General features: G+C 36.7%; 2 protein-coding genes across 4 annotated transcripts in view; one reads left to right on the forward strand and one right to left on the reverse strand.

Moving 5' to 3' along the window:
• Positions 1-19,008, forward strand: part of LOC310739668 (protein HID1-like) — a 484,702-nt gene that overhangs the window by 170,994 nt on the left and 294,700 nt on the right. The gene's annotated exons all lie outside the window — the stretch shown is intronic.
• prkcab (protein kinase C, alpha, b) overlaps positions 1-19,008 on the reverse strand; it is a 169,829-nt gene that overhangs the window by 6,746 nt on the left and 144,075 nt on the right. The window contains exons 9-14 of one of the 2 annotated variants that reach the window (XM_083565842.1): positions 13,776-13,805; positions 9,635-9,772; positions 7,354-7,527; positions 6,000-6,091; positions 3,962-4,024; positions 1,857-1,995 (exon numbers count right to left, since the gene is read on the reverse strand). In XM_083565842.1, coding sequence (XP_083421968.1) covers positions 1,857-1,995; positions 3,962-4,024; positions 6,000-6,091; positions 7,354-7,527; positions 9,635-9,772; positions 13,776-13,805 — 636 coding nt within the window. The remainder of the gene's footprint in view (positions 1-1,856; positions 1,996-3,961; positions 4,025-5,999; positions 6,092-7,353; positions 7,528-9,634; positions 9,773-13,775; positions 13,806-19,008) is intronic. The other variant, XM_083565843.1, reaches the window with a different exon arrangement.

Genomic DNA, 19,008 nt, shown 5'->3' on the forward strand with positions numbered 1-19,008 from the left:
CGTATTAGCAGAATGTGAATCAATCAAGCCAATTCTTTCTTTGTAAGAGATAAAAGTTCATTTAAAATAATGTAATATCTAAATACTATTCATTCTAATTTATACAACAATAGATATCAAAAAGCATCCTGATATTTGCTGTACGATATTGAAAAGGGCATGCAAGTGAGTGTATTAATAATCACAAGAACTGACATCTGTGTTGAACAAAATAGACCAACAAGTGGAGACACTGGGATCGGAACTGAAATCTGTAGCAAATCCTGTTATTTTAGGATTGACAAAGTGTGTGTTTTTTTTTTAAATAATTTTTCTCAGCCTATTTTGAATTCTGACATCCAGAGCAATAATAATAGCCTCAGTTTTCACAAATAACATACAGTACATGTGCATGAAAATCTTTTTAATGATTTTATTGGAAACATGTACTTGATATTAAATTAAGATCTTCCCAAATAGTTTAGACTCAGGTCAGGATTTAATTATTTACAATAACGCAGGCTGAGCCATATGCATTAACATGCACAGCCCTCCATGCATATACATGACTCTTCCTGTTTTAGTTGGTTTGCAGTGAAAGACTTTTAGACACAGACGGAAGATACATATTCCTACTGATATGCAACTTATACATACACAGATTGCAGTAAAAATAAATCTGCCTATTTTTATGCCTACTGTATCTCTATGTTACAAGAAGAATGTGCAGCTGGGTTTCATTTTCTCAGACAAAAGGTGTTAAAGTGGTGTGTCAGTTTGACATGGACATGGCCAGAATAGTCTTATCTCACAAGCTGAATTACAAAAATCAAGCATTTTATTATAATATGTACCTCACTTAACCCGTCAGTTATTATAAAACGCGGCTCAACAATAAGCAACTGGCCTGAAATTAAACTATTGTATTCCAAAGAACACCACAATGCATATTAACATTTATTTCTGTCAAAATCTTTAAAGAGATGCAACTGATTTAGATAATTAAAAAATGTGCTTGTGGAAAGCAGTAGCATGGAACAAGCGTTCAGTTTTCTTACAGAATGCAGATGAAACAAACTGATTATGGAATAAAGAAGGACATGTAAATAACAAAGACAACAAAGATACACGATTTGCTCAGTACCACTCTTATGACACTTTAGTTGAAGAATAGAAAAGTTCCATTTGCGCTCTAAAATCTTCTTTTTCTTTAATTCTAATCTGATCCAAGATGGTTTAGTAGGATATGCCTTTGTCTTTACTTTCACTGCAAATTCATTACTTGTAAGTGTTAATTTTTCTCTCTCCATTATAATAATCCACTAGTTTCTATAAAAAAATAAAATAAAAAAAAGGTACCATTTAGATTTTGAGCACATTTGAATTCTTTATTTTTATGGAACTGCATATGAAAAGTCAGAAAGTCACTCCCTGTGTGCCTTTGTGTTTGAAGTGATTGTTCAATTCTCCTCAGCATTCAATTTGCCCATGTAAATGTTCTTATTGGGTCGAATTCAAAAAAATAAATTCTCAAAGCTAATCTCTTATTCTGAAAAAGAGAGCTTAAATATGAATGACCAATAAGGGGTTGGGGTACGTACAAATAGTTATTTAAAGTTCTCCTGCCATATGTCCATTATAGTGTTCATGATTGAATTCCACATCTTTTGTGACTAGAAATAAATCTAGTGCTTGTGCTTCTCTACAGCTATTTCCATGCACTTATGCTTGGTTAGCTTTGTGCAATAGTAATTTCAAAACCTCCCATTTGGTGATTTCTACAGTCTTCAATGTTGTCTATTTTGTAATAAAGCCACCTGCAATTCCCACCAAATTCCCACCCCATCTTACTCTGTCCCCCTTCCTTCATGTCTTACCTCTGGGGCGATGTAATCCGGAGTACCACAGAAGGTACGTGTTGTCATGCACTCATACATGTTCTCTTTGCACATGCCGAAATCTGCTATTTTTATGTGACCTTCTGAGTCCAACATCACGTTATCCAGCTTCAGGTCTCTGGAAAATACAAGACGAGTAGGACATTAGTGGACAGAATAAGGGCCATGATTAAATGTAAGATAAGAATAACTACCCCAAGCTGACAAGTAGGAATTTCAGTTATAGTTCAGGTAGATGTATTGAGCTGGCATTTGGGTATTGTAACCTATGTCTATTGCAGTGGGAAGAGATGAATAAAGAACATCACAAAAGCATGCTGTAGACAGATAGATGTGATTTTTAAGCCTACTCATAAACGTATATCCTTATGCTTCAATATGGAAAAATAGTATTTATATAATAAAAGCAAATCTCAAAAGACCTGTTACAGAAATGTATATTTCTCTCAATCTATTTGATCTATTTTGTCTGAGTGACAGAAGGTTATATATAAGAAAAGTATATGAACATAGTTAAAGAGCAACAAATATGATTAATATAAAAAAAGAAAACAGTTTTCAGTCTTTTATTTCTTCACTGGACATCTTGTCCTTGTGGGTACTGCAAGCAAAAAAGCTCTGTAGTAGCCCTGTGTGGGTGTGTATATTTGTGTGTATGTGTGTGTGTGTGTGTGTGTGTGTGTGTGTGTGTGTGTGTGCCACTCTTCAGCAGCATCAAGGAGCATTATTAATAGAGATGTTTTTGCTCTGTGAGGGATCAAAAGAAGGGGACTGAACAAAAAAAAAGAGCTCTGAAATGTAACAGAAAAACAGCCTTGCTTTTTTTCCTCTCCTCTCCCTCTCTATTAATCAGGGTATGAGCAATATATCTTCGTAAGTGTCATAAGCCTGACACGACGCAGATGCGAAGTCTTGCACTATAGCATCAGTATACTGTTGTCATCAGCCACCTGCAGTACAGCATGTGTTTGTCAAATCACACTGAAATGTAGCATTTATTCACATTCTAGCAATGCATTTGGCTCCCATTGAGCCTCCTTGCATTAACAGCAAACATGGGGATTTTTTCAATCGTAGTCACATGACAACACCAAATATAGAAACTGACCATCTTTATTTCCATCATCAGTCCTAATCCCCATGCACTGCTGTTAAAGAAGAGAAAAACTCAGTCCTAATTACAGTTAAACTGCAGGGATATAGAAATTTGACAGTAGAAATAATACTCTCAATTACAAATTGTTCTGCATTTCACAAGGTTTCACAGGGACCGTCCAAAAAATTCCCATTTTTCCTTTAAGTTTCGATCAGTAAATGGTTGATAACCACAAAAATAATGAAATGATATACTATTTAGATGAGGATGTTCATCTCTTAACTTGTTAATTTCTGTAAAGCTGCTTTGTGATAATGCTCAATGTTGACAGAATAAAACAGAATTTTGTGCCTGTTTTTTTTGTTTTGTTTTTACACTGTTCGCAATGGCCTGACCTTGTGCATCTTTGTGACTCTGCTATTAATTGCCATTTTTGGATTTGTCTGCCTTAAACTCTTTAAAGCTGCGTAACTGCATCAGACTTGCATTAGCATGACATGGTGTAGACTTGTCTCAAAATATTACCTACATTGTTACAGATAGAAAAATAGCTCATCTCTAATTCACAGAGATCAATTCACTGACCTGAATACATTAATATAGTAACAATCAGAACCCATGTCAGAAAGGGTACTAGGAAACACACTGTAATAAGAAGACTTTTAATGGCTGATATATAAATGTTTAAATATCAATATTGAATTATAGAACATGCTTAATGCAGTTAAGGCAGAAATGTAATGCTTTGATGTTTCATAAAAAAATATCTCAGGAATATGATTGAGATATACAGTAACTCTATATGTGTGTGCAAACTTTTTGATAATTTTATAAAATCATCATCTGCAAAAAAGCTAGCAAGGTGCATTGTAATGTAACTACTGCAATACTGTCTAACTGTTTTTACATGTATAGACCTAGGAGTACTGGTTGAGCGTGGCTTCCACTACTATGAAAATGGGATCATTTTGTGCAAGAGTATACCTACCTGTAGATGATTCCCTTTCTATGCAGGAAAAACAGGCCCAGGGAAATCTCAGCAGCGTAGAAACTAGAAACACATAATAAACAGTTGATAAGCCTGGATCAATAAGGAAATAGAAAAAAAGACTTTTTGCTGATTTCTCAGAATCACAGTCAGCTTTTATTAAACAAATGAAAATATTTCAACACAAACTTTTGACACAGAGAAAAGGATCATTAATTGACCTATGAGGTTTCTACAAAACACCAAATTAGTTAAAAAAAAAAAAAAAGAAAAAAGCTGTGTACTAAAAGTTAAATTAGCAAATTAAATACACTGAACTAATATTGGAGTAAAGTATTTAAACAACAACAATTTATGGTGTGATAATGCATTTATAACTAGTCTTCTTCTTCTTCTTCTTCTTTTGGCTTCTCCCATTAGGGGTCGCCACAGCGGATCATCTGTCTCCATACCCATCTGTCCTCTACATCTGCCTCTTTCAAACCAACTACCTGCATGTCTTTCCTCACCACATCCCTCACCATATCTCCTCCTTGGTCTTTCTCTTTTCTTTCTTCCTTGTAGCTTCATCCTCTTTATTCTCCATCCAATGTACCAAATGTCCCTCCTCTGCACATGTCCAAACCATCTCAATCGAGCTTCTCTCACTTTGTCCCCAAAATGTCCTACATGCGCTGTCCCTCTAATAAACGCGTTTCTAATCCTGTCCATCCTCGTCACTCCCAGTATCTTCAACTCTGCTACCTCCAGCTCCACCCCGTCTTTTACTCAATGTCAATGTCTCTAAACCATACAACATCGCAGATCTCACCACAGTCCTATAAACTTTCCCTTTCTCTCTTGTAGATACCCTTCTATCACAAATCACTCCTGTCACTCTTCTCCACCCACTCCACCCTGCCTGCACTCTTTTCTTCTCTTCTCTAACACACTCTCCATTACTTTGCACTGTTGACACCAGGTACCTGAACTCCTCCACCTTCTCCACCTCTTTTCCCTGCAACCGACCCACTCCACTGCCCTCCCTCTCATTCACACACATGTACTCTGTCTTACTCCTACTGACATTCATTCCCCTTTTCTCCAGCGCGTACCTGTACCTCTCCAGGCTCTTCTCCACCTGCTCCCTACTCTCACCACAAATCACAATATCATCCGCAAACATCATAGTCCATTGAGAGACCTGTCTGACCTCGTCCGTCAACCTGCCCATCACCACTGCAAACAAGAAAGGGCTCAGAGCTGATCCTTGATTCAGTCTAACCTCCACCTTAAACTAAAATAAATCTAACTAATATTTATAATTTACAAAAAAAATTGAGTAACAAAAGGATGGATATACCCTATAAACACACAATATACACTATCGTATATTGCATATTATTGTATACACAATATACAAATATACACTGCACACATTTGGATACACACAACAAATATACAGATATAAATAACACACAAATACCTCATTTGTAACCTTTAATTGTTGCGAACTAATACACAAATCTTAGTTCCATAGCACAATACATACATCGAGCCAGCCAAAGATGCGATCCAGTTCTAGGTATGCATAGGGATTCTGTGTGTTTATTGTGTGTACTGGTGAAAATGTTTCTGAGAGACTGGAAAAAGAGACCGATTTTTCTACTTACTGTTAGTATGTGCTTTCTCGGTGTTACTCTCTCTATAAGATTATTCTCTAAATAGAAAGTGATTTGGTGTTTATGAAGTGTGTGTGAAAGTTCCACATGCTTTTGCCCATATTTACTTGGATGCAAACTGAAGTGAACAGAATGCCAAAGCTGAGAGATGTAAGTGGATTGACAATATGCTTCCATAGCTGAACTAAACTACACTATATGGACAAAAGTATTGGGACACCATACTTTTCCCAGAAGAGTGAAGTTTACTATAACAGCAAGTGGGGACTAAATGTGGAATGGGATGCTTCAAAAGCAAATACAAAACTTATAGTGTCCACAAACTTCGTCCATATAGTGTATCTAACATCACTCATTATAATAAAGTAATCTCTTACACGGCCTGCGGCTCCTTAAACTTGCCGACTTGCTGAATGTGGTACATCAGGTCTCCTCCATTAATGTACTCCATCACAAAATAGAGCCGATCCTGCAAATCAAGTCAGAGAGCAACTCTTCAAAATAATATTACTCAAAGTTGTAAAGCATTTTTTTGTGTTACTGACAACAATAATTATACAATCAGATTATTTTAACGGAAATTTTATAAAGCAGCACAGTCTTATTTACATCAGTTTAATATAATATAATTTTTAAATAACATTTTCATTGATCTCTATACTGCAGTGAGAGGAATGTAATTTAACTATTAACCTGCAATCCTACGTAATAGTGACAGATGGCTGGAGATTTTCTGAATACTTCATTGTAGCATTTATGGACATATTGTTTAATAATATATGAAGTCATGTGGAGGAGCACACTGCATTTTCCATGGTCAGGATGCCATTACTGAGCATGCCCTGTTGTACCTGTTGAAATAGCCCACCCACTGACGCCTTTATAGACACACACACGTACATGACATGTAGAGAAATATATATTCCGAAAAAATCATAAATGTATATTTAATGATTAGATTTAATACATTCAGCTATACATATTTTTCCCATTCAAACTAGTAGAATAACCTTATTAACTCTGAATGAAAATAAACACGTAATGTGTAGTTGAGGGCCAAATCTTGTTTAGCCACAGCAAATAGTTTCTCTGTAGATACCAAAAATATATATATTTCATTTTCATTTTCAGATATTTTAAATATCTGAAGATGAAAGTATTTCTTTGCAGTCCACCTTTTTTGTCCTTGGCAGACCACAATTTTTCAATATCTATTGTCTCAAAAGACACGTCTTCAATTTATATCAAACACAAAAGAAATGTCTGAGCCTTTCCAATATTATCAGAGGTGTACTAAATAGAATTATTTAGTGCTTTGAAAACAAATTTTAGTTGGAAGAGATATGTCACCCAAAATACTATTTGTGTATCAACCTGGAGTAGGATGTGAAATTTATGAAATGTGTTGAATATTCTACATGATGCTTTCATAAAACTGTTAAGCTGTAAAGTAACCAATGCACTATATAATATATTGATATGTGTTTTAAGACATGCACACTGTTTCCATTTAAGAAAAGCTTTCCTTTCAGTAAAAAAAGGTCAACCATTTAAAGGATCCTTAAAAAACATTTTTTACAAGTGCAAGTCAATGTACTTGTTACTTCCCAAAGACAGATTAGCATTTCTCAGTTGAAAAAAATTCTATACAATTAAATTTTTTTTATTCACGCTTTCTCTACTCCAACAGCTTAATCTCCCTTGATAACTTTCTCTCATTCCATTTCTTACCACTGTCTGGAAGCAGGAATGGAGCTGGGTAAGGAATGGTGGCTTGTCTCTAAGCGCCAGCACCCTCTTCTCAACCATAGTGCACTCTACATCATCGTCCTGGATCACAACGTCCTTCTTAAGGATCTTAATTGCGTACAGCTCCTCTGTGGATTTCATCTCTGCCAGCATTACCTGTATGGAGATCACAGACTCAAGCTCTTAAAAAGCGACGCTAGGTGAATTGAACAAAGACCAGCATTTTTATTAACTGTAATCATAAGTAAAATTTGAAATCATGAAAATAATCTTGACAGCATTTTTTTCAATCTACTTTTTCAGTAAATTACCACACCACACACATTTTACATATACATATAACACTGAAGAAGCAGTGCAAGAGCACTTTACTGTACTTTTATAGTAGTACAGATTTACTGTCCTCTGAAAATTACACTATACTGTCATTATTGTCCAAATAGCTGGCAACAAAAGTAAGCACACACTAAGTGTTAACAGCTGCATGTCCTATTCATCGTGTTCATGTTTTTGTTTGCTTGACAGGACCATACAAATTTGTGTATCTTGTATTAGAGCAGTTAAAATTTGGTGCTTTGAGTACAATTCTATTCTATTCCTTCAACATGGCACCTCATGGCAAAGAACTCTCTGAGGATTTGAGAATTAGAATTGTTGCTCTCCACAAAGATGCTGAGGCTATAAGAAGATCAGTAACACCCTGAAACTGCGTTACAGTGCAGTGTTCAGGATCATACAGAGGTTTTCCAAGATGGGTTCCACTCTGAACAGTCGCAAGTGTCGATCAAAGAGGTTAAGTCCTTGTGCTGTGCGTCAGGTGCAGAATCTGGCTTCAAAAAAAAGATGCATGAGTGCTGCCAGTATTGATTTAGAGGTTGCAGAAGCAGAAGGTCCGCTTGTCAGTGCTCAGACCATACGCCCACACTGCAACAAGTCAGTTTGCATGGCTGTCGTCCCAGAAGAAAGCCTCTTCTGAAGCTGACTTACAAGAAATCCTGCAAACAGTTTGCTAAAAACAACCTGTCCAACAGCATGAATTACTGGTCCTATGTCCTATGGTTTGATGACACAAAAAATAAACTTGTTTGGCTTAGATCGTGTTCAGCATGTGTGGTGATACCCTGGTGAAAAAAATTGTCTTGTTTACAGTCAAGCATGGTGGTGGTAGCATCATGGTCTGGGCCAGCATGAGTGCTGCTGGTACTGGAAAGCAGCGGTTCATTGAAAAAAAGCATGGATTCCAACATGTACTGTGACATTCTGAAGCTTTTCCAACATCAAAATGACCCCAAAAACACAGCCAAGTTGACAACTGCCTTGCTAAGAAAGCTGAAGGTGAAGGTGATGAATTGGCCAAGTATGTCGCCAGACCTGAACCCTATTGAGCACCTATGGGGCATCCTCAAGCGGTAGGTGGAGAAGCACCATGTGTCTAACATCCAGCAGCTCCGTGGTGTCGTTATGAGGGAGTGGAAGAGAATCCCAGCAACAACCTGTGCAGCTCTGATGAATTCCATGCCCAGGAAAATTAAAGCAGTGCTAGATAAGAATAGTGCTAACACAAAATATTAACAGTTTGGATACAGTTTTGACAAGTTCACTTAGGGTGTGCTCACTTTTGTTGCCAACTATTTTAACAATAATGGCTGTATGTTGAGTTATTTTTAGAGACTGTAAATCTCTACTGCTATACAAGCTGCACGATGACTACAATAAAATATGTCCAAGTTTCATTTCTATAGTATTGTCCTTTTAGAAGAATATACTAAATTAATTACTGAAATGTGAGGAGTGTACTCACTTCTGTGAGATACTGTACATTTTTAAAACCAGATTATATAATTCATTCTTTTATGCTTGTTTTGGAAAAGTAATTTACTTTATGTTTAAAATATACACTTGGATATAATTATTTTGTGGTCTATTTATCACAACAGTAAGAGAACAAGAAATACTACCTCAGATGCCACAATGCTAGCATATAAAAAAAACTAATATAGACTAGAATCTAGCAGAGAATTTAGAATAATGACATTTGATCTTTGCTAACAAACCCAAGTTTAAAAAAAGATGTTTTTAGCCGATGTAGGAGAGTTAGCATGATTCCACTGCTCTATTATAACAGGTACCGGGCTTTATTAGTTAAATTTTAGTTAAGATGAAGTGGGATAGTTAGCTTAATCTATTTCTGCCACCTGCTAACAAATGAATCTACAACATTTACACTGATCAAGCTGATTTGAGTGCTGAAATGCAGGCTGACCTTGCCAAAGCTGCCCTTTCCAAGAAGTGCCAGGAAATGGAAGTCATTGAGTCGGACCCTGTCCATGTTGCTGGAAGGATAACTGAAGCGCCGGTGGTCTGATGTGATCATTTTCTTGCCTGGGCCCAGTTTTGCTTTCTACAAAAATAAAGAGTTTTTACTATGCATACACACAAAACACAGTCCACCTAACCATTGAACAGATCTGAACTAATCAAAGAAACAACGATATTTCTTACATCCTTCCAGTAAAATTTGTAGCTGTAGCTGAGTTTTATTTATGTGGTAGAAATGCAAAGTTAAATTGAGCACCTGAAACTCAAAAACAGCTTCTAGTCTATTAATACAGAAATTACCTAGTGTGTAGCTTAAGTGTAGCTAGTAGTAACATATATGTGTATAATTACAGTTTCTTTTGCTACACTATTAACTATCACTATTCACATTTTGTGCAGTGGGTATATCGAGCTCTTGCAAGCTTGTATATTACACCATTGTCCTGTAAACCTAATCCATTGAATACAGAATTAAAGGTTGACATTAAAAACTTAAATTGAATCTTCAATTGTCCAATTTAGATGACAGTCTCAGATTTTTGTTCTTGGATGCTAGCAGTAGAACTTGACATAGTCTGATTATGTTGCCCATCTATCTGAAGCTTTGATGTGATATATGTTCTAAGATGCTTCTCTTCTCACTACGGTTGTAATGAGTGAGATTTTTTATTGTCTTATTTTACTGTAGCCTTTTACCTACTACAGTACATGACAAGTCAATTAATACCTAAATTGATTTTTAATCAATAGAGAGCAATGGCAAACTGGACAACATGTCATTCATTACTAGCATCCATTTGGCAAGTACAAATGTTGATTTCTTGGTCGTGTTCTTAAAGACCTTCCTCCACTTCCAGGAAGAGAACTATGAAGGATAAAGATAAGAAAATAAAATAAGGAATCACAAAGAAGTAATGACAAGAACCCTTTAATATGGCTCACAATGAGTCATACAATTTGTGCTGTATCGTGTTGCACTTTTAGCCAGGGGTGTGGATTTTCATCTCGTCCTCATGACAGTGTTAATAAGGACCTTTTATAGCCTCAAATTACACCCTCTATCTTCTAAGACAAAATTACTCCCTTTCTTTCATTCATTTTCCCCTTCTTTCTCCTATTTCACAGCTTCACATGTCTTTACCAACGATGAAATGTGAAACTGTTGGAGCAACACACACACGCACACACGCGTACGAATATACTCATTATGTTGCTTCCTCTCTGATTTTCTTTTTTCTTTTTCTCTCATTTTATCTGGTCCTTCTATAAGAGATGCTCATCTGGGCTCACCAGATGACCATAATCGAGATGTAGACAGAACAAGTACAACCAACCACTCTGACACATAAAATATTGTGTCAAAACGTCAATCAATAAAAAAAGGCTCCAGGTTTTTATACATGGACCATTGCAGCTTCTGTAACAGATCCTCTTGTGGCTTGTTTTAACAAATACTTCTTTGATTTTTATTTAATTTTAAGAACCCTTTGTTTTGGTTACTGAACTGACAGTATAAGCTAAATTAATTTATTTAATATGTTTATTTTCTGCTTTATTCTCTATTGACTGTGATAATATGCTCCAGCATCTGTACCTGGCTCTGGAGGATTAATAAAGTCGCAGTGAACAAGCTGACAGGAACTGTATAGAATAGCCAGATAAAACTAATCAAAAAGAAAAGCATCATCTCATAATCATGTTCTGTCCTGAATCTAGTTAGTATTATAAGTACAAAGTCATTGCTGGGTCAACAGTGATCAGTTGTGATCTATTAATATTTTGCAACTGGATATATGTGTTCTTCTAATGTTGCCTCAGTTTTAGAAAAAACTGTGTGTGTGTAATATATATATATATATATATATATATATATATATATATATATATATATATATATATATATATATATATATATATATATATATATAGTGACCTTTAATGAGAAACAGGAAGCTGGTTCTTATTTTTCTAAAATGCCATTTTCCCTTTTTTATCCTCTTAAAGAGGATGAAAGAGGATAAAAAGGGGGAAAAATGGCATTTGGAATATATATGAATTTTTTCTCACTGTGCTATATGTTTTACTGAATTAGCGCTTAAAGCTTGTTAGTTAATTGGCTTACAGAATAATGTATTTATTTTTAAATATTATGATATCTTATATTGGACAATTGGACCTTTAATTTGACTATAATATTTGGTATAATGCAACATTTATTCTCAGCCCATGGCCCTCAATTAAATTAGATTAGAACCTGTACTGTATTATATTGTATATAAAACATAGCATGAGCTCATAATGTTCACAATTGTAAATAAAGATATTACACTAGTGTACACTGTCTCAGGTAAGTTCATTGATATCTATGCAATATGCATACTACTCATACTAATCCCCACCCAAAAGGAAACGTAATTTGCAGGATATGAATGCTATTTCTCCAGTATGAAATGTAATGTATGTCAAATATGTTGGCAAATATATATATATATTTTTTTTACCCAAAATAAAGAGAGCATACCGCAGAACCAAATGCAAAAGTAAAGTAAAGCAAAATGCTTTAATATGTTATATAGAATAAAACATATTTGCTCATATTGCACCATATTGCTCTCTGAGCTAACAATGAATAATGCTAAGATTTGCAAATATGACTTTTAGTTCTATGACTTAAATACATAACACTTAACCACCACAAAATGCGCTATTATTACATACTGAATCAACATTAAATAAATGTATTTTTAAACAGATTGTAGCAGTTTAATACTTTATACAGAAGTGTAAAATACATTCAGACCGAGAGGTTCCCACCACACCCATCATCAAGTAAACCAATGATTGCATTAGTCACATAACTACATAATTTGAAAAATATATGTGATGCACATCAAGATACAAGGAATAGTATTGTACAGTATACAGGTCTCTTCCACAGTGCAGTGCTTTGCAACTTTGTGCCCTCTCAAATAATGAAACAAAAATCTTGTCGTGCCCTCTAGTGCTGTTCTCATGTAAGTGCACGTTCCAAAAGCATGCATAAATAAACTTCATTCGGCATTGAATGCAGTAACCAGCATTGATGCAGTTATTATATGTTCATTACGCACAGATTATTCTTTTTTTTATTGTAATACTGAAGATAGGATAAGGGGCAAGAATATTGTAGTGCTTCATTACTTTTGCGTGCACACTGAGGCATGCTTCAGTGAAGTGAGTAATATTTTCTATAATAGAAAGCATGCTGCAGACCACTTCTGCACATGGTATATTACACAGTAATATACCTTTACATCAGCATCCGTTGGCTGTGTCTTTACTAACAATTGCAAGCTTGTGTGTGTGTGTGTGTGTGTGTGAGATATACTAAACAAAATTATAAACGCAACACTTTTGTTTTTGCCCCCATTTTTCATGAGCTGAACTCAAAGGTCTAAGACTTTTTCTATGTGCACAAAAGGCCTATTTCTCTCAAATATTGTTTACAAATCTGTCTAAATCTGTGTTAGTGAACACTTCTCCTTTGCTGAGAGAATTCATCCACCTCACTGGTGTGGTATATCGAAATGCTGATTAGACAGTATGATTATTGCACAGGTGTGCCTTAGGCTGGCCACAATATAAGGCCACTCAAAGATTCTCTAAGAAAACCAGTCATTATCTGGTCTGGTGTGAAGAATACACCTCTCTAAAGTGCCAGATGCCATCGAATGAACAACTGTGAGGTAGATGGATTCTCTCAGCAAAGGAGAAGTGCTCACTAACAGAGTGAAGAGAGAAATAGGCCTTTTGTGTACATAGAAAAAGTCTTAGATCTTTGAGTTCAGCTCATGAAAAATGGGGGCAAAAGCAAAAGTGTTGCGTTTATAATTTTGTTCAGTATAGAATGTCTATGTGTGCCAATTCATAAGTGTGTTTGTGCATGCATTGCAACCCTGTAAAAAAAAATCAATGATTGCTTCATTGTTAGTAAATCTGATTTCTTTGCAGTGATCACAGCCACAAACAAAAAAATCTGAGTGGATTTAAAAAAAGAGGATGAGTTCGTAGAGGTGAGGGAGCAAGCAGAGAACAGAAAGAGCTACCTTTAAGAAGTGGATATTTAGCTGACAGGCCTAAGAGAAAGGAGAAAAACTGCAATGTTAGTCTATACTGTACATCTTTATTAACTAAGTAGGAGCGAAAAAAGGGACTGTAAAGCACAAGTAGGCATACAGGTAGAAACAACGACAAGCCAGAAGACTTACAATTAAAAAAGGGTTTTATCATTTTTATTATTTATAATAATTTTATAACTGAACACAATTGCTTAAAAATATGGAAAAATGTTTTGTCTATTATTTATGTGGCAGACACCCTTATCCAGAATAAATGACAATTATCTCAATTATATAACTGAGCAGTTAAGAGGTTAAGAGTCTTGCTCAAGGGCCCAGGAGCTGCTGTGCGGTGGTGCTGAGATTTTGTACTCAAGACCTTCTAAACAGAAGGCATTTTAATCCCTAAGCTATATAGGCACTACAAATATACACTATTTTATACAACTTTATAACCGCTTTATGTATCTCTGTAAAGCTGCTTTGACACAATGTCATAAAATTAAAAGTATAAAAATAAAAGATTTATTGAATTCACCAACCACTTTCCATAATAATATGAATGTTAGAGTAAACTTGTTATACAGTCAGAAACTATTGGTCAATACTCAGTAGGAGCAGCTACATAGAAACATACAAAAATCCGTTTTTCATGACCAGATAGATGTTTAAATCACAGATTTGCTGTTGAATTCTTGAGCAAAATCCTTGCTGGGGGTAGTCATCAAATTTCTTCTATGATGGCAGGTTAAAGCAAGTCTAAGTTCTGCAGGTCTAATATAGCCTGCTTCCTCATTTCATGCACAACTTGCACCTAGTCTGAAAAGTTTATAGAATATGACCACAGTATCAATAAAATAACTGGTGTATGACCTAATGCATCCATTGACGCATCATCACACACATTTTGTCCATGATGCTGGTGCGACAACATGCTTAATTATTATAAAAGACACTAAAATCCCAAATCTACCCCAGTGAAATCAGCTGTATTTACAACCTTCATTACAATATGTGACAAAAGACTGTAAAAATCGGATTTCTAAAATTGTGTTTTCTTATTACGCATTAGTGCCATAGAATACTTTATATTTATGTTGAACATTTTCCTGTATAGCTACAGGCTGGAATTCTTTATAATATATGATATTAAAAAAACAAAAGGTAAAAAAAGGTTTTGTTGTGTCTATAAACTTTTATAGAGACAAACAATAAAAAATAAAAAAGGACAAAAGTGCTTTACAACCAAAAACCCCGAAAGGTCACATAGGCCTGCATATCCATGTCACACAAAGCTTTTGCAACAGGATATATGTGTTCATTAATTAAAATACAGGTTATAACAGATGTGTATTTGCATTTTGTATACCAAACCCTTCAAAAACACATTCAAAGTTATCTGGTATTTTATTTAGTATAATTATTGAAATGCATCACCCAATGTTGTGATCTTTAAAATTATTTAAAAAATCTAAAAAACACTGAGGAAATGAGCAAAGATAGTAATTTCTTATTTTTCAGTAAGTGCATTCTGGCTAGATGATCCAGAACATGTGGTAATAAAATATAGGTTTTTGTTTACAAATTCAGTTGTTTCGTAGCTGCATTAATGATTATGCCACCTTATATTATGCTTGACCAGGATGATCCGCTGTGGCCACCCCTAATAGGTGAAGCCGAAAGAAGAAGAACATGTCTTTATTTAGTCTGAACCTATACAAGGCAGAGGCTTGAGGAGAAGTACGAACCGGAGAGCGGTTACAATTCGTAATGCAGGTAGAATTGGTAATGCGGGTTGGTGAAAAAAAAGGTTGGTGACCCTGGTATATAGTATAAAATGTTTTTTATTAAGATAAACAAGTGAGGATATGTGAATATTACAGATAAAGATATAATTATCTTTGTCCTTTTGAACTTCTGTTTGTTTGCAGAGTATTGCATTATTACTATTATGTAAGCAGATCTTGCATTTTATTCGAACACAGCAGAACACATTGAAAACTGCCAGGCCTTTGGGCACTGATTTTATTTAATTTTTTTACAGAAAACCAATCCAGTTCTTACATCCTGTCAGAGGTCTGATGCTGGTGACAGATGTATGATAAATACTGAAGACCCCACAAAATTAGGCTTGGCTTCTTCAGAACAGCTTTATGTCAGCTTTGTCAACAATACGTTTGCTAACACATCCTTTGCACGTTCTTGTTTCCATGGTAATGGAAGTGTATTCAATGATGTGTTGGCACCTCAGGGATGTCAATGCCACATTCGACATGGAAAAACGAGAATAAACAGGAAAAAAAAGCACCTGCAGCAGTGCAGATATTACAGTTTTCTGAGATGTTTTATACAGGATAAAAGCACCTTGTCAAACACTGAAGAAGTGGAAAAAAAAGAACTGAAAACACTTGTTTTTTAATCATTTTAAGGGTGAACAAGTGTACAGGGATATTTTCATAAACAAGGCATCATACGCAAACCAAATGTACACTATTATTAATACACATATATTTTACCTAGGATGCTTTTTTGGACTTAACTGTATATAAAGTATTTCAAGTGTTCACTGTGTAATTCTGATTGCCCACTACATGAAAAGTATACAAAGAAGTCATAGTTTCACGTTTCCACATTCGACCTTGTATTTTGTTGGGTGATTGTTCTTTGCACTTTGCCTGCTATACACATTACTATATGTTTGCTTTCAATAATTAGGATTAAATTTATGACAGCGATTTCTTAGAGAATTAAAAAAAAAAAGGAATATTCAGACCCATGTTATAAGAAAAAAAATCACAGACTAATGCCAGAACCATATAAACGTGCAGTGACTGCTAAGGCCATGTTGGCACCGCAGCTCTAGATGCTGCCAATGACAATCAAAACTACAGTCCAGGTGACCTTGGGAGTAGATTAGCAATTCGGCATCTGCAGAAAAAAACTGATTGTACTAAAAAAACAAAAAACAAAAAAATCAAACCCAAAAGCCTTGATTTATTTGAGTAATTCTTTTACTTTTTTTAGTAAAAAAGTAAAACTCATGTATTATATAAATTCATCACACACAGACTGATATATTTCAAGTGTTTATATATTAAAATTTTGATGATATTGGCTCACAATTAATAAAAACTCACCAATTATCAAAATTCTCAATCTCAAAAAATACATAATACTTGATAGGGTCTCCTTTTGCTTTAATTACTGCCTAAATTCGGCGTGGCATGGAGGTGACGGCTCCTGTTCCTGACGCCGGCTCGTTTCCCTCGCGGACGCCGGTACGGGTCGCGTCCTTTGTTCTCCCTCAAGATCTCGCTCGGCCAGCATGGGTCCAGGTTTAAAAACGGCGAAAGGTGAGTGCATTGTACACCAATAGATATAAGAGTGACCTCACCGGCGCCATCTTAAAAAATAAATAAATAAATAAATAAATAAATAAATAAATAAATAAATAAATAAATAAATAAAAAGTTTCAAGATGGCGCCGGCTATGTTATTTCCTTTTTTTGTTTATTTTATACTTTTATTTAACTAGTTTTAGTTCCATCTACACAAGATGGACATCATTAGATATGACAGAGACACTCTTTTATCTATTGGTGTACAATGCACTCACCTTTCGCCATTTTTAAACCCAGACCCATGCTGGCCGAGCAAGATCCTGAGGGAGAACAAAGGATGCGACCCGTACCGGCGTCCGCGAGGGAAACAAGCCGACGTCAGGAACAGGCTGAGCACAAGCGCACACCGCGCTCCCTTTCCTAGTATCCTGTTAGCCAACGTCCAGTCACTGGAGAACAAGCTCGACGACCTCAGGGCAAGGGTCAAGTTCCAGAGGGACATTCGGGACTGCAACCTTCTCTGCTTCACCGAGACATGACTGAACCCAGCGGTACCGGACCACGCCATCCAGCCGGCCGAGTTTTTCTCGGTTTACCGCATGGACAGAACACTGGAGTCGGGGAAGTCAAGAGGAGGTGGAGTGTTTCTGATGGTGAACAACCACTGGTGCGACAGCGCAAGCATCGTTCCTCTTTCACGCTCCTGCACACGAATCTGGAACTACTAACCATCAAATGTCAGCCCTTTTGTCTACCTCGGGAATTCAGCTCGGTCATAGTCAGTGCCGTTTATATTCCACCTCAAGCGGACACGGACACTGCAGTATGGGATTTACATGAGACACTAACTCTTCACCAAACACAGCATCGGGACGCTGCGCTCATTGTGGTAGGAGATTTCAACAGTGCCAACCTCAAGCGCGCACTACCGAACTTTCATCAGCACATCACCTGCCCCACCAGGGGCGAAAGGACACTGGACCACTGCTACACACCATTCAAGAACAGCTACAAGGCATAATCACGTCCACCATTTGGGAAATTGGACCATGCACCATCTTCCTCATGCCTGTTTACAATCAAAGGCTGAAACAGGAAGCTCCGGTTCAGAGGGAGGTCGCGCGCTGGACTGACCAATCGGTGGCCGCTCTGCAGGACGCTTTGGATGACGCAGACTGGGACATGTTCTGGCACAGCTCTGATGACGGCAACATGTTTACGGCAGCGGTTGTGGGATTCATTGGGAAACTAGCGGATCATACAGTGCAAAAAAACACCATCAGAACGTTTCCCAACCAGAAGCCGTGGGTGAATAAAACCATCCGCGACGCTCTGAAATCCCACTTCGCTGCCTACAACACGGGTATTGCCACCGGGGACATGGATGAGTACAAGGCTGCATCTTACAGTGTTCGCAGAGCGGTGAAGGATGCAAAGCAGCACTACGGGAGGAAACTAGAGTCACAGTTCCAACATGGTGGCTCTAGGAGCCTGTGGCAGGGACTAAAAACAATCACGGACTATAGAACACCATCTTCTAGAATGGTGATTGCAGATGCTTCTCTGGCAGACGAGCTGAACACATTTTACGCTCGTTTTGAGGCTGCAGCTAACCATGTCAGCGGCGCTAGCGTCACAACCAGCTTGCACGCCAAGAGAGCCGGAGAGGTAAATCATCTCGGAGCATGACGTAAGGAGGGCATTCAAGAGAGTGAATACCAGGAAGGCAGCAGGACCAGATGGCATCACAGATCGGGTTCTGAAAGCCTGCGCTGACCAGCTAGCACTGGTGTTCACTGAGATATTCAACCTCTCACTGGAACAGTCCGTTGTCCCCTCAAGTTTCAAACAGTCCACCATTGTTCCTGTCCCGAAGAAAC

The sequence above is a fragment of the Silurus aristotelis genome, assembly GCF_946808225.1.
Source record: "Silurus aristotelis genome assembly, chromosome: 17".
Taxonomy (NCBI): Eukaryota; Metazoa; Chordata; class Actinopteri; order Siluriformes; family Siluridae; genus Silurus; species Silurus aristotelis.